The sequence below is a fragment of the Elephas maximus genome, chromosome 6 (assembly GCF_024166365.1).
Source record: "Elephas maximus indicus isolate mEleMax1 chromosome 6, mEleMax1 primary haplotype, whole genome shotgun sequence".
In the NCBI taxonomy this organism is placed as follows: domain Eukaryota; kingdom Metazoa; phylum Chordata; class Mammalia; order Proboscidea; family Elephantidae; genus Elephas; species Elephas maximus.
Window position 1 is genome coordinate 86,574,106 of NC_064824.1, and position 27,652 is coordinate 86,601,757.

The window sequence follows — 27,652 nt, forward strand, 5'->3', positions numbered from 1 at the left end:
GGAGAAGGTTTAATCGGAGATTCTAGTAGTGTGTCCCTTGAACCAACAGCATCTGCATAACCTGAGAATGCATTAGAAATGTAAATTATCTGGTCCCACCCTAGAACTTTTAAATCAGAAATTCTGAGAATGAGGTACAGCAATCTTGGTTATAACAAGCCCTTCAGATGATTCTAATGCACAATAAAGGTTGAGAACTGCAAGAATAATTGACAACATAAATATAGTATAATTCTCACGAATATTTAAGGGAGATCAAAGTTAAAAATGAAGGTTTTAAAGTGAAATCTGTCAGCATGGCTGTGTGTCTTAGCCAGCCATTTTCAGCTGTGCAGGTGCAGGTGAACAATCTGTGGATTCTCCTTAAGAACAAGTGGAAGCGTTTTGACTACAGATACTAATAAGCAGTAGATACTAGATAGAAGCAAGTAGGAGCAGAGAACCTGTGGATACTAGATAGAAACAAAATAATTGATTACAAAAGTTGACCAAGTAATTAAAGCTGGATATGAAGGTAAATGAGGTCTTGAGATGAGTGAGTGACAGTGAAAACACAGGAAGATCAATGGATATAGGTTTCAATGGAGTCAAAGAATTATTGGAGTTGGGGTTTGGGGATAAGTCATTTCTGAAGATTTTTTCCTGGTCTGTAGGTTGTCTTTTTATTCTTTTCATAAAGTTGTTGATGAGCATAAGTTTTTAATTTTTGTACGATCCCATTTATGTATTTTGTCTTCTTCTATTCATGCCTTTGCTGTAATATTTGTTACTCTGTTTCTATAAAAGATTAGGTCCCATTTTTTTCTTCCAGGAATTTAATAGTTTTAGGTTTAACATTGAGGTCTTTGATCCATTTTGAGTTAGTTTTTGTGTATGGTGTTAGGCGTGGGTCCTGTTTCCCCAAGTGATTCTTATGTATACCTTCCTGGGAACTTGTTAGAAATGCAAATTTTCAGCGGGGGTTCAAACCAGAATGAACCAGTTTGAAGCCCTGCAGATTTCATTGAGAGAACAAAGTGGAGAAAACCTTCAGAAAAAGATGCTAAGTATATTTTGATAATGATTTATTGTGAATGTCAGATACCACAGGGAGAGGTTTCCAGAAGATGGTAGAGGTAAGAAATTTGGTTGCTTAAGGATTAGAGTCTGGGGGAGGAGACTGATCTGAGAACCCTGGTTTATGCTGACTGGTTTGAGGAGCCCTGGCGGCACAGTGGATAAGAGCATGGCTGCTAACCAAAAGACTGGTAGTTCGAATCCACCAGCTGCTCCTTGGAAACCCTAAGGGGCAGTTCTACTCTGTCCTATAGGGTAGCTATGAGTTGGAATTGACTCAACAGCAATTTTTGGGGGCCATAAAATTATTGTTATAGTCTCTCAGCAGAAAGTGGTGATGAGTCTGAGTCTTAGAGTGGGATTGGTGGAAGGTCTTTTCATAATTACATACAGTTCTGGGATTTTCTGGGCAGCAGTTGGCAGCAGGAGGGAGAGGGAGGTCTTACACAGAGTTAAATTATTCTCTTGTAGTCTGCAGATGGAGGGCCACAGAATAAGGCTCTTATACCAAGTACAGAGGTTTCCTTTGATTTCTGCTGATGGAGTCATCTGGACTGGTAAGGGGACAGATTATTAAATAAAACCTAAACCCATTGCTGTCGAGTCAATTCTGACACGTAGCGACCCTATAGGACAGAGTAAAACTGGCCCAGAGTAGGACTGGCCCATACAGTTTCCAAGGAGCAGCTGGTGGATTCAAACTGCCCACCTTTTGGTTAGCAGCTGAATGCTTAACCACTGTGCCACCAGAGAGTTATTTTATATGATTGAATTTAAGCTGAAAAGTGAGAAAATATAAGTTATTGAAAGAACTTTATATTTTTAATTCTAAAAATGGCTTTAAGTTATCTTGAAATATCCCTGTAGCACTAGTCCTTATAGAAGATATATTAGAAGTTAAACACTATCTTAGTATCGATTCAAGAGTATTTCATTGCCAGAGGAGCAAAAAAATTACTTTCGCCAGTTTCATCAGTAAGATAAACTCTTTCATGGACCTCACATATAGATGACAATGCAATTCTGTTTTATATTTAATTTTAACTTCCACCTGAGACTTTAATGTGAATATTCCCTGAGTTTCTGAGGGAATACTAGAGAAATCTTTTTTTTTTTTTTTACATGAAGACATTAGGTAGATAAAATTGAAATGTCTCAATTGGGCAGTTACCTTATAGAACATGGAGTTCTCTAGCCAAGCTGCTGGCTTTGATGTACATCCCTCACATTGAGCAAAGCATAGAATGGATATTAAGGAGAACTTCTTTGATCAATGAATGATGCATAGAAGGAAAAGAGTACTAGATTTGGATTTCATCCTACATCTAACACAATAATAGCAAATATGATGCCAAGTGCTTTCCTACCTCACGTAATCTGTAAAACGGCCCTAAATGTTAGGTAGCTTTAGCCCATATTCCTAACCACTATTACTATTACTCTACCCCGTCTCTGAGACTTTGTGATGGTTGCTTAACCACTCTGGATCTCAGTTAACCCCCCCAATTTTTTTTATTTATATATGTGAATGACTTTATTAATTTTATCCTCAGTTATAATTAAAAGATTTCTTTTTATCTACCACAACTGCTAATGATGAAACAAAAATTTACCACACCTTACCATCAAGCTCAGAAAGACGTATTGATTTTATCTTTAAATTTACAGGTATACATAGTTATTGGTGGATATATCATAGGAAAAAAAATTAAACAACTTTGAAGGAATTTCCTTTAATTTATAATGATCTGTTCATACCACATATAGTATGGAACACGTATGTTTACCCTTACCTAGTGTCCTTTGGACATTTTAGAATGTTGTTTGTAAATATTTTCAAATATTAAAAGAGGCTGCTCAATACGCCTCCATTTATTTTTAATATTTTGTTATTTTTATAGGCTATAAAGTGTCACTGACCCTAACATTGATTTGGCTGGTCCTCACCATGAACCGTGCTTTTAGCAGGAAGAAAGGTAAGTGTGCCCATTTTAAAGGACCTGGGAGTCAATTAAATACTACTATGAAAATCAAGCAAAGATGTCAAGAAGTCAGTTTTTCCTATTATCAAGCCAGATTGTGCAGAAGTGAAGCTAGACTAGAATAACACAAATCTGGAAACATTGCTAACTGACCTTCTTTTGTTAGCAGCATAATGAAAAAACTGACTTGTTAAATACACTAGTTCACAATACAAAGGTAGCAATATACACTGAAAACAATTTTATGCTATTGTGTGAAATTGCAAAGAATAATGTGATCTGAAATCTGGTTTCAACTTCACCTTATGTGACCATGTACAATTAAATTCCTTGGGCCTCACCTAAAGTAACAGCTATGAAAATTCATGAGCGTTTGTGTGTTTCATGTTTTATTGAATACTATTGAGGATTGAGGATTGGTGATAGGAATGAGACCAAAATAAATCTGTGATTAATTTTCAGGCAAGGATTTAAAAGAATTGTAAAAGTAATACATCGCAATTACCTAGGTAGGAATGAAACAGCTAATTACATGTATTTTTTGAAAGGGCAAGAAAACAATCATTTGACAGACTATTTCATGATGAGCCAATAAAGGACAAATAGGAAAAACAGTCACGTATATTTTCTAGCTTCAACCAAATCAGACCTGTTGCCATGGAGTCAATTCTGACTCTTAGTGACCCTATAGGACAGAATAGAACTGCCCCATAGGCTTCCAAGGAGCGGCTGGTGGATTCAAACTACCAACTTTTGTTTAGCAGCCGAGCTCTTAACCACTACGCCACCAGGGTTCCTTTTCTAGCTTAAAACCACCAAAGTCTTTTTTGGCTTAGTGGAGTTAAAATAATGTATCTGTCATTCTGGAAAGAGTTCTTTAGTGGTAGGCACAGGGCTGTCTCCTGCTTAACATGCTATCAAGGAATTGAAAGAAAACACTTAAATAATGCTAATCAAATTAGTAGATGATTGAAAGCATGAAGATATAACCTATGTGATTCGATTACCCACCCGTGGGGAAAAAAATGGCAAGTTAGGTCATGTTCTACACTGTAAACTTAATTAAAAGGGAAAAAAAAGTTGCTGTGAAGTCTATTTCAATTTTTGGTGACCCCATGTGTGTATAAGATGTTGTAGATTGCCAAACTTGGGTCCAGAAAGTATAAACACTGTTATAAGTTATTTATGTGTTGCTATTATTTTGAAGGTGCACCTTAACTGCTGTGTGTGTAAAAGATGGCTGAAGAATAAAGTCAACAGTGCAATTATCAAAGACTGTAATTCAGCCTCTAATGTATGAAGAACAAACTGTCCAGAACCAGGACATAGAGTTCTCTATTCTATTCCATGTAATCATGGACACTGTGTTCTTTCCCAAAGGGTTATTTGGCACATTGACACATGTCCAGATGAGAAAGATTGGGATGATGTTATGACTCTCAGCCGTGCAGCAGGAAGCATGGTGGAGAAACCTTAGCGTAGTAATAATCGTTGCCTTTCAATGTTTATGAGTCTCAGTTTAATAAAGGACAAATAGGTATAAATTATAAGGTCTTTGATTTAATGCTGCCCCCAGTTGCCATTGAGTCAATTCTGGCTCATAGCAACCCTACAGGACAACCCCTATAGGGTTTCCAAAGAATGGATGGTGGATGCAAACTGCTGACATTTTGGTTAGCAACTGAGCTCTTAACTACGATGCCACCAGGGCTCCTGATTTAATGTAGGAAAATAAATTCCAACAAAGCCATGAAAAATATAATAGAATTACTCAAAATACTATCTTTTTTTGTCACTGAATTGACAGGTGTTCAAACATTTGGATTGAGTACAGACGATTAATGTTTTCAGTAGGGATTTAGATAATGTAAACTTAAAGACACTTTTCAGCCTGGGAAAACTAGGAATTTATTATTTTACTTCTTTTACTGAATAAGGGACTCCAAAGTGGTGTTTATTGATGTTTGTAGCTTGCTTCTGATTTAAAACATACACCGAAAGTAATGTTTCTTTTTTATTCCCTTTCCCAGTAACAATGTGTTAATATAATTCTATAATATATTGAGCTATTTTAATAAATGAAAAGAAGACTTACATCACAAATCACACTATCTTATTTTTAAAAAGACTTCTGTACCTTCTTTTTTTTTATATGGAATTCTCCTTCCCATAGTTTTAATGTTGCAATTCCAAATTTCTGATTTATTATTTGTTTGAAATGAGTTAGGATGGCATTTCATTAAGAAATCCCAAGGGTTGGATAGTAATTTGAGTAACTAGCCATTGTAAATTTAAATATGTCACATTTGAGGACAGTAGGAGTGAAACCATAGGAAAAATTATATTTGGAGAATCAAGAATTAGAAGCACTTGTTATTTCCTGCTTTGCTTCACTGGCTTTAAATTTCTTTGGATCTCTCTTATTTTTCAAGTCCAATGATGTAAATATCCTTATCAGGAAATTATTGATCAATATTTTACTCCAAGTTAGAAATTGATACTGAAAGTTCTACCTCAAGTTCATGAACCATTTCTGACTCTCATTTAGTGAGGTTTTTAAAGAGAAAAACTTCTATGAGCCTCCTCTGTCTCTGGTTTCAACCAATACCACTTTTTTTAACTTTAACCTGAAATGAAAAACTTTCATTTTATGAAAGAATTTATATATCTTGATAATCTGGAGCTATAATTATAGCTCTAGAGAATATATAATTAAAGTCATATTTCAAATAACCTGCATCAATATACTCTGTATATAGTATTCTAAAAAATGCAAGATGGCCTTCTATCAATAAAAGTTTATCTCATTTTGCATAGCTATCCAGTTAGTCTTCATGTGCAATTTTATTAAATGATCTTGGTTCTCAGAAGCCTAAAGAAAAAAGATTATCATCTTAAATGTAAATATAAGTTTTTTTTTTTTTTTCTTTCTCCTTCTTTGTATTAAATCCTCAATTGGTAATTTGTCTGATCTTTTTTGATTGTATTAGCCAGGTGGTACATTGATTTTGTTTGCAATGCTCCAAGGTATGAGAGTTGCTTATAGATTCCAAAAAATAATGAATGTCTCAGAATTGCATCATTTTGAGCTGCTTTGAAGAGCTACATAAAAGTAATCTAACATCATATAATCATAGATTAAATTTTAATGAATATATTCGTTTTGAATCTTCTTTCTCTAGATTAGCTTTCTCATTGAATTTTGAAAATCTTGTATTCTAGTCATTACATCAAAATAATGTCATTTAGCAAAAGAGCCTGAAATATAGCATGGAAATAAATGTGATTAAATAATTCAACTAATAATTACACTTTTTTTTCTTTAACTCATCTCTTGACATACTGATGAGTAAATATCATCATAATGCATAGTACTTGAAATTCAATTGGTATTATTTTCCTTTTTATGGAAATTTTATTCAAATAAAATGGAGTCATCCAACAACATTTAGTTTTAAATTTTGTACACTCGAGTAGTTGCTTTCGTTACATCAAGCTCTGATGATACAAGAATAATGAAATTAGTGGATCTTTCTTGATCTAAATGAATTTTGAAAATGAAAGTTTATTGACCCAGCAGTTAGTTTGATGCTTGTCAAATATTTTGAAATGTTGGCATTTCATGTGGGTGTTAATACTGAGCTAGTGATTATAGTTTAATTTCAGGGAAGAGGGACAAACTCTAGAATGTCTACATTGCCATTTTTGCATGAGTCCCAATATCCGATTGCTTCTGTGAGCCCTTTATAGCAACCAAGGACAATCATCTGTATCCTCTCCTCAAGGTTCAATGATATTTTTATGATTTGGTATAAATAGTTTTATTCTGTCACTGTTTTTCCTTTGCCAAATTATAAATTGGGTGAAAGAAAGACTTATTTTGGGAATCCTTTGGTTTTTTTAAGTATGCTACCTGTACCAAAGATTGTGCAATGAATGACCACTAAAACATCATCACTTAATAATACAGAATGGATGCATATTTTTGTTATTGAGAAACTACCGCTTATTCTCTTGTAATTTAATCTTTTGATTATCTTAGTCCATCACCAGGAACATCTGTGTATAACCACTCTCTTCGTAGGTCACTGCTATCTGACACTTTATAACAGAAGCAATATCATCAGCTTTCAAATAATAGTGACTTCCAGGAGAAAGCAATTATCTCCCTGCCTCAGGATTGCTATAAAGCATTATATTCAGACTTTAGTCAGACTTTGCCTCCTCCTGAGAAGTGATATATGTCTCGGAAACAGAGACAAGAGTTGAGTTAAGGCACAAAAAAATGAAATTGGATATTTGTTCCTCCAGGCATACCTTTGGTGTTTTTATTATTTTGATGTACAGTATTGTGATTTACTTCTTTCGATATAGTACAAGGACAAGATTATATCCCAAATCTAAATACAACTTATTCTTGAACTAATATTATCAGTATCCATTAGCAATCATAAGGAGAAAAGTATAAGTGAGATAAAATCCATAAGAGAAATAAAAATTTTACATGTTAAATATCAATGTCAATGTTGATTTTTGAACCTTCTCAAAATGTTTCACCCAAGTACAGCTGTCCCATATCCACCCTCGTAGGCAGAAATATCCCCAAAAGGTACCATGAACATGGAGTTTTATTGATTCCTCATGTTTCTCTTAGAAACCCTTGCAAATTTCACATTTTACCCTAAATATGTATAGTAGTAATGTACTAAAAATATAGTGTATTATCCTTTTAATTGTAAAATAAAATTGGCATTCCAAGAGTATATGCCATTTTTTTTTCCTGTGCATTCACACTCCTCCAGTTTGAGAACATTTAATAATATCAAAGTAATTTCTGTCACATCATTTTAGAGTGTTCTGAATTGAATGTTGAAAAAGTTTTGTTAGTGATCCAAAATGTTATCTCAGGATTTACCTGATATATTTGGCGATAAATTCAGGCTTTGATTCTATTCCGTTTATAATTTTCAATCTAAATTGAGAAACTCCTGTAAAATAAAATACTAACACACACAACTGCACTAAAGAAGACAATGTATCTGAAGTTTCAAAAGTCTTACTCCAAACAAATGCCACTTCAGAAAAAATAAAAAAGTCCATTTGATTTGTATAGACATTATGTTTTTGCTTTGTCCCCTCTATACATTTCACAATTTGAGAACAACACATGAAGTAAATTAATAAAAGTCAAGAATTGAATGAGAAATATATATTTCCATTTCTAGCAATACTATACAGTACATAGGTTCAATATTTTTGTCATGCTGAGTTTCTTTCATGTCTAATAGATTATCACAATTATCTCAGAGACATTTCGAATTGCTATATTTAAGAATATTTATACCCACACCTCCTGATAGTAGGCCCTCCATCTATTTGTCTAAATTTAGTATAAAACTGTTATCCTAATACTAGATTGATTTCTAAATAAACATAATATATTGTGTTATTTCAGCTTTATAGTGCTGCAGTTGTTAGTTTAATGTTAAAATTTTCTTTTAATAACTAGATAATTCTTGCCAAAAAATAACAATCGCTATGATTACCATTATAAAAAAAAAAATGACTTTTTGTTGATCAGAGATTTAATAAAAAAGAGTCTGTAATTCATGAGAGCATAAAGAAGAAAGATATTTGTTTTTAATCACAATTAGTATAATTATTCATAACCCAACTGATGTTGTTATTTTTCTATAGTCTAAAAAATTTATTATCACTTATACTATTTGAAAATCTTTGGACTTTTACAGCATGGAAGGAATCCTAGAATCGTGCTCCAGCTACATTGTTCTTATATATGACTAGTTTTTCTTTCTCACCTTACCAACAGAGTCTCAGAATTAGAAATGCTGCTACACTTCCTGGACTCTCTAAAATGCTAATACATAAATATGACACCATAGAGCCTATAATTTCATTTAACATTGTGTATTCTTCATTGCAGACAAAACGTGGATGCATACGCCTGAAGCTTTATCAAAACATTACATTCCCTATAATGCAAAGGTAAAAACAGTTCATATAATATTGTTTAATTTTATTTGTTATAGTTTTACTGCTAGTTCATGGTTAATCTTACAAAAGTTTCTTCTATATTAGTATTTCTATGCAAGTAAAATAATGGTGTAGTACATGACAGGGGAAGTTATTTTCTCTCTCCAAATAAGTGATTTCTTTAGAAAAAGTATATTCTTTATAGCTTCTTTTAAGCCATGCATGTATTTTCTTTAAATGATTTTGGCTATTGTTAAAATAACTTGCAATATGATGGCCTATAGGAAATAAAACAACAACATCTTAGCTTTCTCTGAAAACATTTTAATGTTACAGTAGCCAAACTAAATATAAAAAGCTAATCTAGAAATGAAAGAAATGAGCTGCAATTTTAATGAGTGTAATTATCATCCAAAATAAGAGATCAAAAACAGAATAAAACACACCACCACCAAGAAAGCCTTTAACTCTTAAGAATACCTGGGAAAAAAAAGGCACATTTGTATTTTAGTGCACCTGACTCAAGTTCAAGCCGTGTTCTTTTCAATCACCTCATATGCGTGTGAAAGTTGGACAGTGAATAAGGAAGACAGAAGAAGAATTGATGCCTTTGAATTATGATGTTGGTGAAGAATACTGAATGTACCATGGACTGCCAGAAGGATGAACAAATCCCTCTTGGAAAAAGTGCAGCAAGAATGCTCCTTTGAAGAGAGAATGGCAAGACTTTGTCTCGTGTACTTTGGACATGTTATCAGGAGGGACCAGTCCCTGTAGAAGGACATCATGCTTGGTAAAGTACGGGGTCAGCAAAAAAGAGGAACACCCTCAATAAGGTGAGTAGGACACAGTGCCTCCAACAGTGAGCTCAAACATAGCAACGATTGAGAAGATGGCACATAGGGTCACTGTGAGTTGGAACTGACTTGATGGTGCCTAACAATAACAAAAACATATTTTAGTGATTCCTTTGTTCTGGTTGCTGCATTTTAATGGAGAAATAGAAGCATTAATCTGTACTCTTTTTTCATCAAAGATTTGATTTTTTTGTTTGGAAAACTGAACAAAATGAATGAGTACAATTTTAAAAAGGGCTTTAAAAGGAAAGTTGTTATTTTGTAGTTAGTGAGCACCAAACACAAAATAATTTTCAGAGAAATCTATTTCTATATTTGTAAGAGATAGAAGTGAATTAAATAATTGGGTTGGCATATGACAGTAAGTCAAACTTAAGAGACTGAACTTTGGAGACAGCATGAGGACAAACAGAAAATAATAAAATGATTTTTATAAGAGAATTTAAAGGCCAATGGATTAGTAAACTTTGCTTTGGGATATAATGATCAAGCGTGAGAGATGAATTTAGGAGAAATAAAAGAATGTTTATTGAGCAGAAAACCAATTGTGTTTGATAGAGAACCTCTAGGAATGCTGGTCTAAGTCTGAATCAGCAGGAAGAAGCGTTTAAAAGGCCACCTAGAAGTTATCCCAGAGCTAGTGCTCAGTAGTGAGATTTGTAGAGCGTGGCATCTATGTTTTTTTTTTTTTTTTTTTTTTGCTTATTTTGCATCAAATAAGATGCTCTAAGATGTCTGAAGTATAAAGCTAATATACCTGTACCACCAGAAGGTTTATGAATATCCCTGGGAAGTTAACTTGAGAATTGTCATGATTTTGTATCATGGCAATTGTATTTGCATGATTTAACTTATTTTAGCTAACTGAATAAGAAAATTGAGTTAATATTACTCATCTCTTCCAAAGATATTCTTAATATTAACCATTGATAATCTATATGAAAAAGGAATTTTAATGTAGAAAGCTACTATTATTTTAAAATGCATGCTCAGTTTTTGATATTTTTCTTTATTTTATAACTATATATTTAAAGTGAAACTACTGAGTATTACTTATTCTTATATGTGACTGAAATAACTAGTATTAAGAAACTGGTTTATAAAGGTTTAAAAGATTATATTATAATTAGAACTACCTTTAACTAGATGGGTTAAGGTGACAATGGAGGTCTGTTTATCTACCTGGAAAAATTGTCAGTGCTAATTCACAGTTGAATATCAACCTTAAGAAAACCGATATGATGTAGGGTGTACAGAAGTATCATCCCAGACTTGGGTCAGTGAAATATAGAAAGGCAGATACATTTTGTCCAGTCCAATACGGCTTCCTCAGTGATAATATATATCATGCGTGTACCAGGTAGTGTTAAAACTATTTGAACGATGATGCTTTTTTTCTAAATTCCTTTCTTTGTGTCACTTTTTAAATTGACCTTTAAGGACGGATATGTCTGAAGATTTTCTGCGTCTTTAATTAGGCTATATGCCACTTGAGAACTAAGCCCATGTGTGCAGGAATTAGCTTGGCACGGTAGAAAGAAATACAGACTCTAGAACTAAATTGCCTTGACTCATATCCTGACTCCACTACTTACTAGCTATGTGTCTTTGGGCAAATTACTTAGCCTTACCTTGTCCAAGATTTTTTATCTGTTAATTGAGATAATAATAGTGCTTTCCCGATAGAGTTGTTACACAAAAGTGATAGATGAAGTGATTACAAGTGTGTCTGAAATGAAATAACTACTCAATAAATGTTACAAATTGTTACTTTTTTATTTTCATAGGACTTACCAAAGGGCCCATCTCATGTTGTTGTTGTTCTTAGGTGCCATTGAGTCAGTTCTGACTCATAGTGACCCTATGTACTACAGAAGGAAACACTGCCCGGTCCTGCACCATCCTCACAATCTTTGTTATGCTTGGGGCGTCACTGTTGTAACCACTGTGTCAATCCATCTCATTGAGGATCTTCCTCTTTTTTGCTGACACTGTATTTTGCCAAACATGATGTCCTTCTTTAGAGACTGATCCCTCCTGACAGCATGTCCAAAATATGTAAGATGCAGTCTCCCCATCCTTGCTTCTGAGGAGCATCCTGATTATAGTTCATCCAAGATAGATTTGTTTGTTCTTTTGGCAGCCCGTGGCATATTCAATATTCTTCACCATCGCCACAATTCAAAGGCATCAGTTCTTCTTCGATCTTCCTTACTCATTGTCCAGCTTTCACATGCATGTGATATGATTGAAAATACCATGGCTTGGGTAGGGGCACCTTAGTCCTCAAGATGACATCTTTGCTTTTGAACCCTTTAAAGAGTTCCTTTGCAGCAGATTTGTCCAATGCAATGCATCTTTTGATTTCTTGACTGCTGCTTCCATGGATATTGATTGTGGATCCAAGTAAAATGAAATCCTTGACAACTTCAATCTTTTCTCCATTTATCATGATGTTGCTTGTTGGTCCAATTGTGAGGATTTTTGTTTTCTTTATATTGGGGTGTAATCTATACTGAAGGCTATGGTCTTTGATCTTCATCAGTAAATGCTTCAAGTCTTCACTCTCAGGAAGCAAGGTTGTGTCATCTGCGTAGTGCATATGTTGATGCGTCTTCCTCCAATCCTGATGCCCCGTTCTTCTTTGTATAGTCATTCTTCTTTGTATAGCTCAGCTTCTTGAGTTATTTGCTTAGCATACAGATTGAATAGGTATGGTGAAAGGATACAACCCTGGCGCACACCTTTCCTGACTTTAAACCACGCAGCATCCCCTTGTTCTGTCCAAACAACTGCCTCTTGATCTATGTACAGGTTCCTCATGAGCACAATTCAGTGTTCTGCAATTCCTGTTCTTCACGATGTTATTCATAATTTGTCTCATAGTAGGTGTTATATATGTATTTGATGGTTTAATGTATAATAACATTACCAAGGCAAATACAAAATAGTTACATTTCCTTGAACCTCAATATATGTCAGGTACTGTGCTGGTGTGTTTCTACATTATCTCATAGTCTTTGCCAAGACCCAGTACTAAGTCTTTGCCAAGACCCAGTACTATCAGTATTAATGTTATTGCCATTTTACAGGTTGGAACACTAAGGCTGAAAGACTTAAGTAATTTGCCTACTGTCACAAATCTAGTAAAACAGAGCCAGGTTAAAACACTGGGGCCTATCTAACTTCAAGGATTTGCTTCTTTTTCTGTATATAATGTCACTTGATTATTAATTCAGTAAATAGTAAATGGCTATTTTACAAAAGCACTCTGTTGAGACTTCACTTAATATTGCTGGAGATTTGGAGCTACATAAGTCATGCTTCATTTTCTCATGGAGCTTATTGTCATTAGGGAAAAGTCATAGAAATGTTACTAAAATGCAGATCTCCTCAGGGCCATTCAAAGGGCGCAGGGAGCTGCAGAAATTCAGAAAATGGTGAGCCACTCCCATTTCATGAAAGTGAGGGGAAGGCAGAATTTCCAAAGGTCAAAACGAGAGTGAAGTGACTGCTTCAGGAGAGTAAGTGCTCAGTCAGTAAAGTATAAGACACAAACTGGATATGACAAGAGTTGGTCTGCAGTGCAAGGTACTAGTGATGCTAAAGTACTATATCAGTCAGGGTTACTCCAGAGAAAACTAACAAGTAGAATGGAGACATATATATACATATACAGATATATATATATATATATATATATATATATATATATATATATATAGGAAACCCTGGTGGTATAGTGGTTAAGAGTTTGGCTCCTAACCAAAAGGTCGGCAGTTCAAATCCACCAACTGCTCCTTGGAAACTCTATGTGGCAGTACTACTCTGTCCTGTAGGGTTGCTATGAGTTGGAATTGACTTGAAGGCAATGGGTTTGGTTTTGGTTTGAGATATATATATATATATATATATACACACACACACACACACATATATAGTTGTTGCTGTTTGGTGTTGTTGAGTCCGTTTTCGACTAATGGAAACTTCATATATAGAGTAGAGCTGCCACATGGAGTTTTCTAATCTACAGTTTTTACAAAAGTAGATTCCCAGGTCTTTCTCTCATAGAGCCACTGCATGACTTCAACACCCCAACCATCTGGTTAGCAACTGAGCACTTAAACATTAGTGACACCAGGACTCCTATATAATATTTTATGTATATTTTATTTTAATAAAAAAAAGATATTTATTGCAAGGAATTAGGTTACCTGACTGTGGGGATTATAAGTCTACTATGTTTAGCATGTTGGTGCCATGGAGTTAGTTGGTTCTGACTCATAGTGACCCTATGTACAACAGAAGTAAACATTGCCTGGTCCTGCACCATCCTCAGAATTTTTGGTATACTTGAGCCCATTGTTGCAGCCACTGTGTCAGTTCATCTCACCAAGGTTCTTCCTCTTTTTCACTGATCCTCTACTTTACCAAGTATGATGTCCTTCTCCAGGCACTGGTCCCTCCTTATAACATGTCGAAAATATGTGAGATGAAGTCTTGCCATTATAGCTTCAAAGGAGCATTCTGTCTCTACTTCTCCCAAGACGGATTTGTTTGTTCTTCTGGCAGTCCATGGTATATTCAGTATTCTTTGCCAACACCATAATTCAAAGGCACCAATTCTTCTTCAGTATTCTTTATTCATTGTCCAGCTTTCGCATGCATAGTGTAGTGTCTTAGGCTGGGTTCTCTAGAGAAGCAAAACCAGTAAAGCATGTAAGTATATACATAGAGAGAGAAATTTATATCAAGGAAATGGCATACACGGTTGTAGAGACTGGAACATCCCAAGTCTGTGGTCAGGAGAGAGGGAAGCTTCTCCTGATTCACATAGCCACAGGGACTGCTGAACTCAAGATTGGCAGGTCAAAGAGCAGAGTTCTTGCCTACAGTCTTCAAAAATCGATGAATCCCAAGATTGGCAGGTAAGACTGCAGGTAAGCTGCTAACTCAAGTCCCAAGAAGCAGAGTTTGGATAAACAGGAGCCAGCTGCAGGATCCAGCACAAGTAAAAAGCCTCAGAGCCTTGCCAGAATGGCCACTTATATTCAGTGCAGGCCACATGTCCAAGGAAACTCTGTTTCAACTGATTGGCTACTCACAGCAGATCCCATCATGCAGGAAAGTGATCACATTATATGACTGCCAAAACACTGGGCATCATGGCCCAGTCAAGTTGACACACACTCTTAACCATCACAGTCCACCTCTTGTCAACTTGGTACCTATACACATCTCTTTAAACCATACATAATCTCTGAATAAAGACATTATAAAGTCATACTTGCACCTAACATAATACAATGAACACACATACAACTGAAAATGCACTAGCCGTACTTACATCTTATATTTTATAAGTGACAAAAACAAAAATATTTGATGCACACATACAAAGCAGAAATACTCATAACAATTACAATCCTCATTTCTGCAACTGGTCACGTGGTCGTTAACTGGTATTTAGAGCTACCTTCTTCCATCATCCATTCCGTATTCCCCTTTGCCCTCAGCAAGCACCCCAGCTGGTGGGGGTTCTTTGTCTGGTGTGGTGACTCAAACCTTCATTTCTGAAGGGTCTGGGCCATTAGCAGTCATGTCGGAATTGGGTTGCTATAGTTTTCCATTGACTTTAATCACAAGGCATGGTAGTACTAAGAGATGCCCTAAGGGATCTCTTACATTCCAGACACTCTCTTCTTTACCCCCATCATGTAATATCACTTTGATTTCCTCTTGGTAATCAGGATCAATCATACCAGCCAGTATGGTAATTCCCTTCTTTGCCTGTTGATCCAGAGAGATAAGGAGCCCAAAATGGCCGGGTGCCATTCTTAGCTTCCAGTTCAGTGGAACCAGTGATGTGTCTCCAGGTGGAAGCATGCTTCCCTTTGGAATTAAGAGCTCTAGACCTGCAGAGCATAAGATCATGGGAACAGGAAGCAAAAATCTTGTGAGTGGGTCACTGGGAGTAATAGTGAGTGGTGCCACTCCCATTTCCACCCCTTGATTCCTGGACCTATGATTCCTGGCTATAGGAAAAATAGCACCAAATATTCAACCCTGGTTTAGAGCATATAGAGCCTCCTGGAGAACGTTACCCTAACCCTGTAAGGTATTGCCACCTAGCTGGCACTTAAATTGTGTCAGAGGCCATTCCATCATTCTATCAAGGCAGCTGCTTCAGGATGATGGGGAACATGGTAAGTCTGGTGAATTTCATGAGCATGGGCCCACTGTTGCACTTCATTTGCTGTGAAGTGTGTCCCTTGATGAGAGACAATGCTGTATGGGATACCATGATGGTGGATGAGACATTCTGTAAGTCCATGGATGGTAGCTTTGGCAGAAGCATTGCATGCAGGGAAGACAAATGCATATCCAGAGTAATTGTCTATTCCAGTAAGAACAAAATGCTGTCTTTTTCATGATGGAAGTGGTCCAATGTAATCTACTTGCCATCAAGTTGCTGGCTGGTCACCTCGAGGAATGGTGCTATACTGGGGACTCAGTGTTGGTCTCTGCTACTGGCAGATTGGGCACTCAGCAGTGGCTATTGCCAAGTCAGTCTTGCCGGGCGGAAGTCCATGTTGCTGAGCCTGTGCTCTTTTAAAAACTATTTATATGGTATTAAATTGGCAACAGCAATTTGAAAGATTAGATGTGAAATTTAGGGGGGCAGTGAGTTTATGTCAATGGGGGAGGAACAATGTGGAAAAGAAGAAAAGGAGTGTGAGAATGGTTGCGCAACTTGAAGAATATAATCAATGTCACTGAATTGTACATGTAGGGATTACTGAATTTTTGTATGTTCTATTGCATATATTCTCAACAACAAAAAATAAAAGAAAGTGTAAAAAAAGAAGTTAATGAAGAGAGAAAATTACATTATACAGCCTAATGAGTCCTGTTAAAGAAAGGTTTTAATATAACTTAGTTATATTAATAATGTTTCTTCAATTATTTTTTCATAAATGTATGATAAATTACCATTCAACAAAATGTTAATATTGGTTTATTACTTAATTTAAGAAAATTTGGTTTTTGAGATCAAAAGTATCTATTACAGCTCCAAAAGAGGAAATTAGGAAAGAAAAAAAATATTCAAATTTAACCCTGTGGAAAATTGGACAAATTTGAACCTCTGTAATTGATGAGATGCATTATTAAAACATTCAAAATGGTTTAGAATAACAGCTTCATAAGATTCTTTATAGCAGGTTTGCAATAACAGCAAACGTAAATGTTTGCCAATTTTGCTGATTGCAGATACCAGAGAGGATTTAAAACACATAAAGAGCTCAACTTCATTCCGTATAATCCATTTCGTTTGTTCACAAATGAGCTTTTAGTCAATCTCAAAGCATAGGGATCATTTTAAAAAATCAATTTTATATAGAGCCTGTAAAAAAAGTTTTTTAGGCTTTAGAACTAGTCTTTAATAATTCTAATATGCACAACTTATATTCAGTCCAAACATTTTAAATAGATAACAACAACAACAACAACAAAAAAAACCAAACTTGTTGTGGTTGAGCATCATATAAACTGAATCTTAAGTGTCATTTCTTCCCATTTCAAAAAATCCACCATATATATAATAATAGGAGCCCTGGTGGCTTAGTGGCTAAGAACTCGCCTGTTAACCAAAAGGTCGGCAATTACAAGCCGGACCGCTGCTTGAAAACCCTGTAGGGCAGTTCTACTCTGGTCTATAGGATCTCTATGAGTCGGAATTAACTTGACAGCAATGACTTTTGTTTTGTTTTTTTTTAATGTAATAATGCTAATTCCACATCTGCAACCACTTAGAAATGTCCCTTTGTATGCTAAAGCCATACTGGCACATATTTAAAAGGAAATCAGAAAGCTGTAAAATGTTACCTTTTCAGTGTATTCTATACAATGGGAAACTATAAGCATTTTTCATGCTAAGCAATGTGAAAACAAATAAGAGCATAGTAATAACGGGAAGTTTGGTCAGTTGTGATTTGTAGTTGATATGTGTTTGTAGGAAATCCTGGTGGCATAGTGGTTAATTGCTATAGATGTTAACTAAGAGGTTGGCAGTTGAATCCACCAGGCGCTTCTTGGAAAGTACAGGGCAGTTCTACTCTGTCCTATAGGGTCACTATGAGTCGGGATCGACTCGAGGGCAATGGGTTTGGGTTTTTTTTTCATGTGTTTATAAAATACAAGAATAAATGGAAAAAGAGAAATGAAATTAAACCGTTGGCTTTATGTGATTTCTTAGTTCTTTAAATGAATTTACAAAGCCAATTTAATTTTTGATAAACACGCCAATTTTACAGAGGTTACTTAGCTTTTTTTGTTTTGTGTTGTTTTAATCCTAAATTTTCTCAGGTAACTTAAATATGTTATTGAACATTACTTTGGAGGCCATCATAATTGTAAAAACATTACACATGAGAATGTCCTAATAATATAAAGAAACTAAAATATTAATTATTCCTTATAACATTTCACTATGAACTAAAATATCTTTTTTTTTTTTTCTGTAAAGACTTAATGTGGGTCAAAGATTCAAAGACTTTTAGAGTTGAAGAAGGACTCCAGGAATCATTTACTACAACTCCAACATTTTCTTGATAAAGTAAGTTGAGGGCCAGAGAGTTTAAGTGATTTGCTCAAGATTTACACTGCAAGATAGTAGCAAAATTAGTTTTAGAATCAAGTTCACTGTTTAATATCCATTTTTCTCTCCACTGCAACCTGCTATTCTCAGACTTAAAAAGATTAATGTAGCCAGCAGATGAATAAACACAAAGGTGAAGTAGATAGATATGCATGTCTGCTCTAAGTAGGATACGCTACATGTGAAATTACTCTGTGTATGGAAATTGCGCTGTCCTGTCTGTTAATAGATGTTCTGTGGATCATTTAAAACCACTCAGGGATTTTGCAGAGATGTTCACTAAGCAGATGAAATATAGTATCGTTGTCTCACTGCCACACGGGCCACAAACTTCAGGCTTTTATAAAGTGTTTTATATCTCTTATGCTGCTTAGATTAATTATATTTGTATTAGTATAATCCCTGGATAAAAATGTCTTGGTGTTATTTATGTCCTTAAATGCTTCCTCCAACTTGAAAGAACCTAGTTATAAGTGGAAATTTTCTAAATGTTGGATGCTTTTATCATTCATTTCATATTTCTACACAAATGTGTTTGGCACTGTGTGAAATAACAAGAAAGCTTGTTCATAGCTAAAGAACATTTGTGAAAAAAAGAAAGGTTCTATTTGGTCTCAAAGGGGCTTAAGCAGAAACATTCTGAAGCCTGGAATGTTAAATTAAGAATCTGAGCAGACATGATAACCAATTGCCATTAAGTCAACTCCAGCTAATGGGAACCCCATGTGTGTCAGAGTAGAACTGTGCTTCGTAGGGTGTTTAATGGCTGATATTTTGGAAGTAGATCTCCAGGCTTTTCTTTCAAGGCACCTCTGGGTGGACAAAGACCTCCAATCTTTCTGTTAGCAGCCAAGCATGTTAACTGTTATACCACCCAGGGACTCCTGAGCAGATAGGAGGAATATTGTAAGGGATATTTTAGTTCAGGGGAAAAACATGCTTGAAAAAGGTAATTAAAATTTGATGTTTTTATCAAGATCAGATCATTTTAGTAGGAGTTTTTATGAATGACTAAAATAAGGACATGTTAAATATAAGAAAATTAGTGAGCACTTTTTTTTTTAAAGAACCTATAAGAAATGAGAAATAGTAATGAAGAGGAAGGGATCATTACCAAAAAAACCAAACCAAATCCCTTGCCATCGAGTCGATTCTAACTCATAGCAACCCTATAGGACAGAGTAGAACTACCCGACAAGGTTTCCAAGAAGCGGCTGGTAGATTTGAACTGCTGACCTTTTGGTTAGTAGCCTGAGCTCTTAACCACTGTGCCACCAGGGCCCCAAAGGATCCTTAGAAGAGGTGAAATGGAACCCAGGAAGCACCAAGGTTTGGGAAATGATTTAGATTTGTGCATAGAAACAGCAGCTATCAATGGATTATATAGTTGCATTCCAAATATTGATTAGAAGATGTTAGGTGAAGGAAGGGTGCTTCAAGTGTTCTGTGTCATTTGATTTGGGTGGTGGTGAGGTAAGGAAGGTGGCCAGTTCACACCAAACACACAAATCTCTTCTGAGAACTAATCAAGATCCCAACTCATTGTGTTCTTGTATTTTAAGAGACATGCGTTAGAGGAAATAATCTTTTATTCCATAGGAAATATATATATTTTAATATGATTTTAAATATACATATGTAGACATACATGTGTGTATATGGATATTTAAAATAAAAATACAAACATTTTGTCTTTCCTTTCCTGTAATATTCTTATAATATAATATGAGACACTTCATCTCCAGAGTAGTTATGCATATTTTTACATTTAAGAATAGTGTCCTGTCGTGTACCCATTTCTTCAGTTTTCAGGAAAGTGTTTATCATCTACCTTTTCGTCCTGCTGGAACTAAACAGTTCCTTTTTCTGAATCTTTAGAGTCAATATCTAAAAATGCAAAAGTAGAATCCAGTGTCAGTCTTTATATCAGATGGTATCAGAGCACCTTTTCTGTCTGCATCTTGCACAGTCGTGATACAAAAGCAGAAAAAAGAAAGGTCACTAGGGAGTTAAAGATCTGATGTACTTTATGCAACCATATTCTGAGAAAAGATGTAGCTCAAAGTATAAAGAACACAGAATAGAGTATCAAAGAAGCAATTGTTCACATTATGAGTTCTGTGATGTGTTATATTTCCTAAGAATAGTAATTTTTATTCCATACATATGACATATGGTAATTATTAAAATTTAAGCAGTACAAGAAAGCACCAAAGTGTGGAAATCCATAAATCACTCAAAACTCTACCAGGCAGAAATAATCAATGGTAACTGTTGGTTAACAGTATTCCAAGCATCTCTCTTTGCACAAATACAAACGCAGGGATAGATAGAGATAAAAGATAACAGGCACCATTATGTGGACGACTCTATGCCAGTAACTTTCTAAACACTTTAAGTCTATTATCTCATTTAATTCTCACAAAAACCCAATGGGTTGGGACTATTAATATCCACATTAAACATTGTAACATTGAACTATAAAAATTAAGTAGAGCGAGGCTGGAGATGAATGAATAGATAGGCTGTTAGGAAGAATTAAATTTTTAAGAAGGAAATTATAACTTGCACTCTATTTTAAAATAAAAAGCATTGAATTCTTGAATTTAACAGAAGAAAAAAAAAGAATGTTACTAAATTTCAGATATGTATCTCTTTGCCAAAAGAGATATTAACTCCTAAAATACTGTTCTCGGGTTAGAGGAAGATGATTATGAAAGCCCTTAAGTGGTTGGCATTCTTATGTTTTTCCTTAACAGCACATCGCAGTTTTTGACAGCGTGCATATATGAATGATGGAGTGAATAGCCTGCTTACGTTTCCTCCCTCCAACATACTCCAATCCTCAAGGTTTTTTTTTTTTTTTGCCTGCTTCAGTTTTACTTGCCAGGATTTGCAATATTTACATTTTGTTCTGAAACCATATTTCTCCTAGTAGTTTAATCTTAATTATATATATTGAAATACAGTCATCTCATCAACACTTCATTTTTTTTTTCTCTTTTCTTGAGATCCTTATTTAATTTAGGTTTTCCTCTTCAATGAGGTTTCCCAAAAAAGGACTCACCAACTGTGCTCTTTCATTGGATAGTTCTCAATTGAGAATATCTGCCTGTCATCTTCCTACTTGGACTGCTTTCTGTCTCTCAGAACATTAACCATGATTGCACAGTCTTCTCTCCCTCTCCTGTGGAGAAAATCTACCCTGATCAACTCGTAGGTGACTTACTTTTTCTATCTGGATGACTGAGGACTTCTTTCTTGATTCTTAAGTTTTAATAACATAATGTGTACGTTTTATTATTGACTGTCCTAGTTCAATTTTTCTGCTCTACCCTGTGCCCTTTATACCTGCAAATTCAACTCCCTCTTCATTGTGTCAGACTTTTACTGAATCTTGTTTTGTTTTGTTTCCTTTTGTTGCATTCTCAATTTAGTTGTTGCTGGTTAAAATTTTGTCATGCTTGCTTTCTCTCTCCCTCTGCCTGCCTTCTTTCCTTTCTTTCCACTTCTTTTCTCCTTCCCTTTAGTTTTTCGTTTCACCATTTTAGCCCATTATTTTCATTTATGGGGAGGGGATTTTGTCATCCTGCTTTAATTCTGCCTCATCTTTTCTAAAGAACAATGTCTAGTTAACCTAACTTATTTTAAACCTCATCTAGCAAACTTAGGTTTTCTATTTATTGTGCACCTGCTATGTAGCCACTAAGAATATTTAACAAACACATGAAACCGCTGCTCATAATTAATTAAAGAGCTTTAAGAACAGCAGCATGAAAGTAACTATCTTCCCTGCTCCATTTGTCCACTTCTAGCTCCCGCTTCCCAAGGGTTTCAGTATCTGTTGCATCTCTCCTCAAAGACAGTCCCTAGTGCCAGATTTTAGCCTATTGATATGATGAAGTGGAGAGTGAATTTTTTTACTCCTGCCACCCTTGTCATAACTACACTACTCTAGCTTCAATTCAGATTTCTGGTTCTCAGAGACACACCCCAATTCCCATGCCTCCATCTTTGTCCCTCAGAAATGTGGTCAGACACAGATAATGGAGTGAACCATAGATTCTCTGAATATGGGCATATAGTTCTCTGAAAGAAAATTCATACTACATACAATCTTGCTGTCTATACAGTAATTGTGCACCCAAGTTGTATTTATAGAGTCTGGGGATAAAACAGACGTTGGAGTTAGAGAGATAGTTAAAGAGTAACTGCTATCTTCTTCATATGCCTCTAGGTTGCTAGCAGAACCAGGCCTTAGAATAACTCAAAAATTTTGCACACGTTTCAATAATAGAAAAATAGGAGAGAAGCTGCAATTTGGCAGTAGATCTGCAAAAGGTAGAAATTCTTGGCTTTCAAGTGTCTACTCTTCTTGTTTTCTTCCTGCCTCTCTGTTGAATCTTTTCAGTTGCTTTTGTGGTTTCCCTACCTAAAATTTTCTCCTAAGCATTACTATTGCTCTGAGCTGTATCCTTGGACTGCTTAAATTTTTTTTTTTAGTATTCCTCTTGGGCAATCCCATTCACACCTATAACTTAATCCGTCCATTTCTTAATGACTCTCCTGCCTAGATCTCACTTCTTAACTCTAGAGCTACCCATCTTCTCTCCATTGAACATTCCACACCTTAAAGACCTTGAACATAAGACTCAGGACATTCTGCAGTATCTGGTCCCCATCTGGTGCTCTCCATCTCATCAGTGGTGCTGCTTTGGACTCTTCAGTTTCAAGTGATAAAACTCCTGACTCATTCTAGATTAAACAAAAAAGTGAATTCATTGGTTTACATAAAAGAAAACCTCACAGGGAGGGCTGTCACTTGAGTCACTTGATTCAGGGCTCAACTGATGTCATCAGGATAAGTCCTTTACTCAGTTTTATTGAGTTGCCTCAGATCTCAGACTGTACTTGATGGCTCTTATTAGCTTCAGGTTTATGTCATCACAGTGCCCAGACCTCCTTCTCTAAACTCAAACCTTTCCTGAATTGAGCCTCACTAGCTCTGTTTTTTAGCTCTGATGAGTTAGACATAGATCATGTGCTGTTTCCAGACCAATCTGTGGAAGGAAGACAAATTCACGGACTTAGCCTATGTAGCACGGTGCACTCCTCGGCTGTGTGGGCTGGTTGTCAGGGAAGGGTAGATCCCTAATGAAAATAGGCCAGTTACTGAGAGTTGGGAGAATGGATGCTATAGCTACAAATATTATTTTTTAAAAAAACTCTCTACCATAGGTGTCAGCTTTAGCCACAGTGTTCCCCTCCCTTACTATCCACATCTCATTAAATGTTAAAACTTACCATTTCTCTAAAAATTTCTTGAATCTGTCTACTTCTCCACAGAGCTACCACCATCACATGGTGTGTAGGCCAGAGGCTCTTGAACTGTCTGTGATGAAAGAATAGTTTTTTTTTTTTTCTTCTTCTTCTTAATTTATCATAGAATGTTATTTTTTTTTAAAACACAATATTGCATTCAACAGATATATTTGTCAAATTTCTATTAAATTTATAAATACCGACCCTCAATGTTTATAGTTATTGTGCACTGTAATAAACAGTTCGTGAACAAGCTCAGCTGGATGACTATAACTGGAGTGGCACTGGTTTAAGCCTCAATTCTTTCTTTCTCTCTCTCTCAGATCATTGCAATAGGCTTCCCACCTCAGTAGTATCTTCTTCTCACCCCTTACCCTGTTCCAATAGGGACTTGCTTTAAATTACAATGCAATCAATTCATTTCTCCATTTAAAAATCCTTATGTAGCTTTGAATTTCTCCTAATCTATTCTACAGTCTTTAACACGGTTTTCAGTTTGTCTTGTTCACCTCTGCAGCCTCATCTCTTATATTGATGCTGTAGAGTGTGCTCTTTTCTTCTTTCTTACTTCAGGGACTGTGCATTTACCTGGACTTATGCAAATATTTGCTTGCTTATACTTCCTTTTTAAGTCTCAGTGTCGTATAAGTTGAGCTTAGCTCTTACTTCCTTCAAGAAGTCTTACTTGATGTCACTCTCCCCCGAAGTAGGTCTCTGACTTAAAGGTTTTTATGATATGACATGCTTAAGAAGTCTGACGTAGTTCTTAAAATGTTCTACTGTAGCTTCTTTTTTACTTGTCAGTACACTTTTGTTAGACTGTAAGATCCTTGAAGGTAGTGCCATATCTTGTTCAACTTTTTTTTTTCTTGTTGGCCTTTATATCACTGTTCCTAACACTATGCCAGATGACTACATTTCAATGGTTACTGTAGAAAATTAGCCAGTTGCTGGGTTCATCCAAGGAAATGCAAAGAGAAAACTCAAGCCAGATCAGAGTTCCTAGACCCTTAGCTCCATATGCCTGTTTTTGGGCCCTCAGAAATCCACAACCCTCCTCTCCTTACCAGCTCCATTCTAATTTAGGCCTCAACAAACATCTCTAATGCCTTGGAATAAAAAAATGAAGTCCCTCGCTCTACTGTGAAAGCTGCGTAGGGGGGAAATGAGTAGAAAAGAGACCTTATATTCTTTAAAATATAAACTCCCTTAACCAAAATAATATGTATGGTGAGTAAGGATTATTTTAAAGATCCCTGGTGGTGCAGGAGTTAAGTGCTTGGCTGCTAAACAAATGTCAGTGGTTCGAACCCGCTAACTACTTCACAGGAGAAAGATGTGGCAATCTGCTTCCATAAAGATTACAGCTTTGGCAATCCTATGGGGCCATTCTCCTCTGTCCTACAGAGTCTCTATGAGTCAGAATCCGTGGCACACAACAACAGCAACAAGGACTATTGTGCTGTTAGCACAATAGTAACAGTTTTGGAACTGTGAAGACTTTATTAGAATGTCAAGAAAGGCCAACTCTACAACTTAATAGCAAGCCTAGTGTTTGACTCAGTTTTCACATCTATGGAATGGAGAGGATTCCTTATAAACCTTTTTAAAAGATTAAAAAAGATAATATCTGTACAGTACCTGGCACATAATTTGTGCTCACTAATTTTTTTAATTTTTAGTTCTCCACTTTTCACTCTTTCATGCATACCTAGAGTTAACAAACATTTGATACAATGCTGTTACTATGGAAAAAGCTCCCACAGTTTCAAACAACCAATTTACAGATGGAATATTTTAGAATACAACCCATTAATGAGATAATAATTCCCTGAGTCTTTGCATATTTTAATAACATGACCAATCCAAGACTCTCCATTATGAAGTAGTACAATACGTTGAATAGAGTTTCACAATCCTCTTCACTTCCTGCCTTGTCTCCAGACAGATTTTCTCTGTGCCGGAATTACTCACTGATGGTGATAGGCATAGCAGCAGTGGTGAATTACTTCCTAGGAGATTTAGTTACAGAGAAGCATAAATCACCCTTCCCCACACACTGCAGGTTGAGATAAGAAAAGGTACCTTGGGCAGCAAAGCAAGCAATGAAGGGGCTTGATCAGCCATTAGTTGATCCACAGTTATAATCCAAAATAATTAAAACTAGATCTCTAGCTCCCTCAGGTTTGACATTCATTTCCAAGGACTGCCACACTACTTACTTGGATATGCGTCTGTTTTTATTGCTCATTGGAATGGTATTGCTGCCGGATTGCTCACACAAACATTTGCCTAAATGACGGAATAAATACAAAGCAAGTCTTACCAGAAATGAAGTTATTTCCACTTGCAAATATTCAGACTCAAAAATATGCTGCAGGAACTTAAGGCAAAAAATGAGTGAGACTAAATATGCTTAAACCTTGCCAGGGGAAACATGCCAATAAATTTGATTCTTTAAAAAAGAGGTTTAGAAATGGAACTAGGAAACAAAAGCTAAATCATTTAAGAAATGAACTCAATTTGGCAGATAATATTGTGTGTTTGTGTATTAATATGGCACCAGCTCATTAAAGTAGTAAATCAGACTTTATAATCAATGAGTTATTTTTGAAAAGGTAATAAGACTGAAATAAATTGTATAGCAAAGATGTGACACAGGTCATAGACCTATGAGCATTGTATCTATAATATTTGCACAACTTTAGCTTGGACTTTTATAATGAATTAATGAATGAATATTACTTTGCCGTTTATTTAGTAATGTCATAACTAATGTCTATCTGTACATTTTTCAGCTTAGTAAAAATTGCAAAGAATGCAAAAATATATAACATTACAGTGAATGATCCAAACAACAGGACATTAATTGGCTAAGTGGGTACAGTGCCTCTTCAATGGCCATCAATATACAATAGGAATCTATTTTATATATAGTTTTAAAAAAAAGATTAATGGGCTATCACAAATTTGAATTTTATTGTCTGTTTCACAGTGAATCACCTCATAGTGATATGTTGTATGTAATTCTATCTACAGTGATCTTTGTTTGATTTTAGGGCATAAATTAATTATCTTTAAACCTAGTTCCAAGATGCAAGTTTTTGTAGTTCCAGAACAGCTGATCAACAAAAGATGGAAATGTTTACAGTCGTTTATAGACTGGTCGTTTACAGACTGGTTCAGTCCAGTCGTCTTTGGTATGTACTATACTAGGCACCAGAACCCAGGTGTGTAAACTGCACCTCAGTTTCTTGGAAGCAATCCACCACAAGGAATACACGAGGTCGGACGATTGAAAGGACACTCAGGACTCCTCAGGTTGTACTCATGCAAGGCTTTAATAAAGGCAAAGCCAACATTATAGCAAAAGAAAGAATACACACAGATGCATAAGGAACCTGAGAAACTTGCAGGCAAAGCTCTCTAGAGTTTTTGTTAGTCAGGACATATTTCATCTCCAGAAAAGCTTGTTCTTGCCTCGACCAAGGATCAGGATCAGACTTCAGTCCAGTTGTAAGTTAATGCTGTTTTACACGCTATGGTATTGTCATGGATTAAATTGGTTTCCCAAAAATATGTGTATCAATATGTGTATCAATTTGGCTAGGCCATGATTCCCATTATTATGTGATTGTCTACCTTTTTGTCATCTGATGTGATTTTCCTGTGTGTTGTAAATCCTATTTCTATGATGCTGATAAGATGGGATTTAGCAACAGTTATGTTAATGAGGCAGGATCAATCTACAAGATTGAATTGTGTCTTGAGCCAATCTCTTC

The 27,652-nt window shown here is 35.6% G+C and overlaps 1 protein-coding gene across 18 annotated transcripts in view; it reads left to right on the forward strand.

The window, feature by feature from the left end:
• The window catches only part of GULP1 (GULP PTB domain containing engulfment adaptor 1), a 319,288-nt gene that overhangs the window by 194,322 nt on the left and 97,314 nt on the right, over positions 1-27,652 (forward strand). For 16 of the 18 annotated variants that reach the window (XM_049887639.1, XM_049887638.1, XM_049887637.1 and 13 more), the window contains 3 exons: positions 1,528-1,613; positions 2,958-3,032; positions 8,983-9,044. In XM_049887639.1, the coding sequence (XP_049743596.1) occupies positions 1,528-1,613; positions 2,958-3,032; positions 8,983-9,044 (223 nt within the window). Of the gene's footprint in view, positions 1-1,527; positions 1,614-2,957; positions 3,033-8,982; positions 9,045-27,652 lie in introns of those variants that run through there. The other 2 variants (XM_049887650.1, XM_049887651.1) reach the window with 1 other exon arrangement.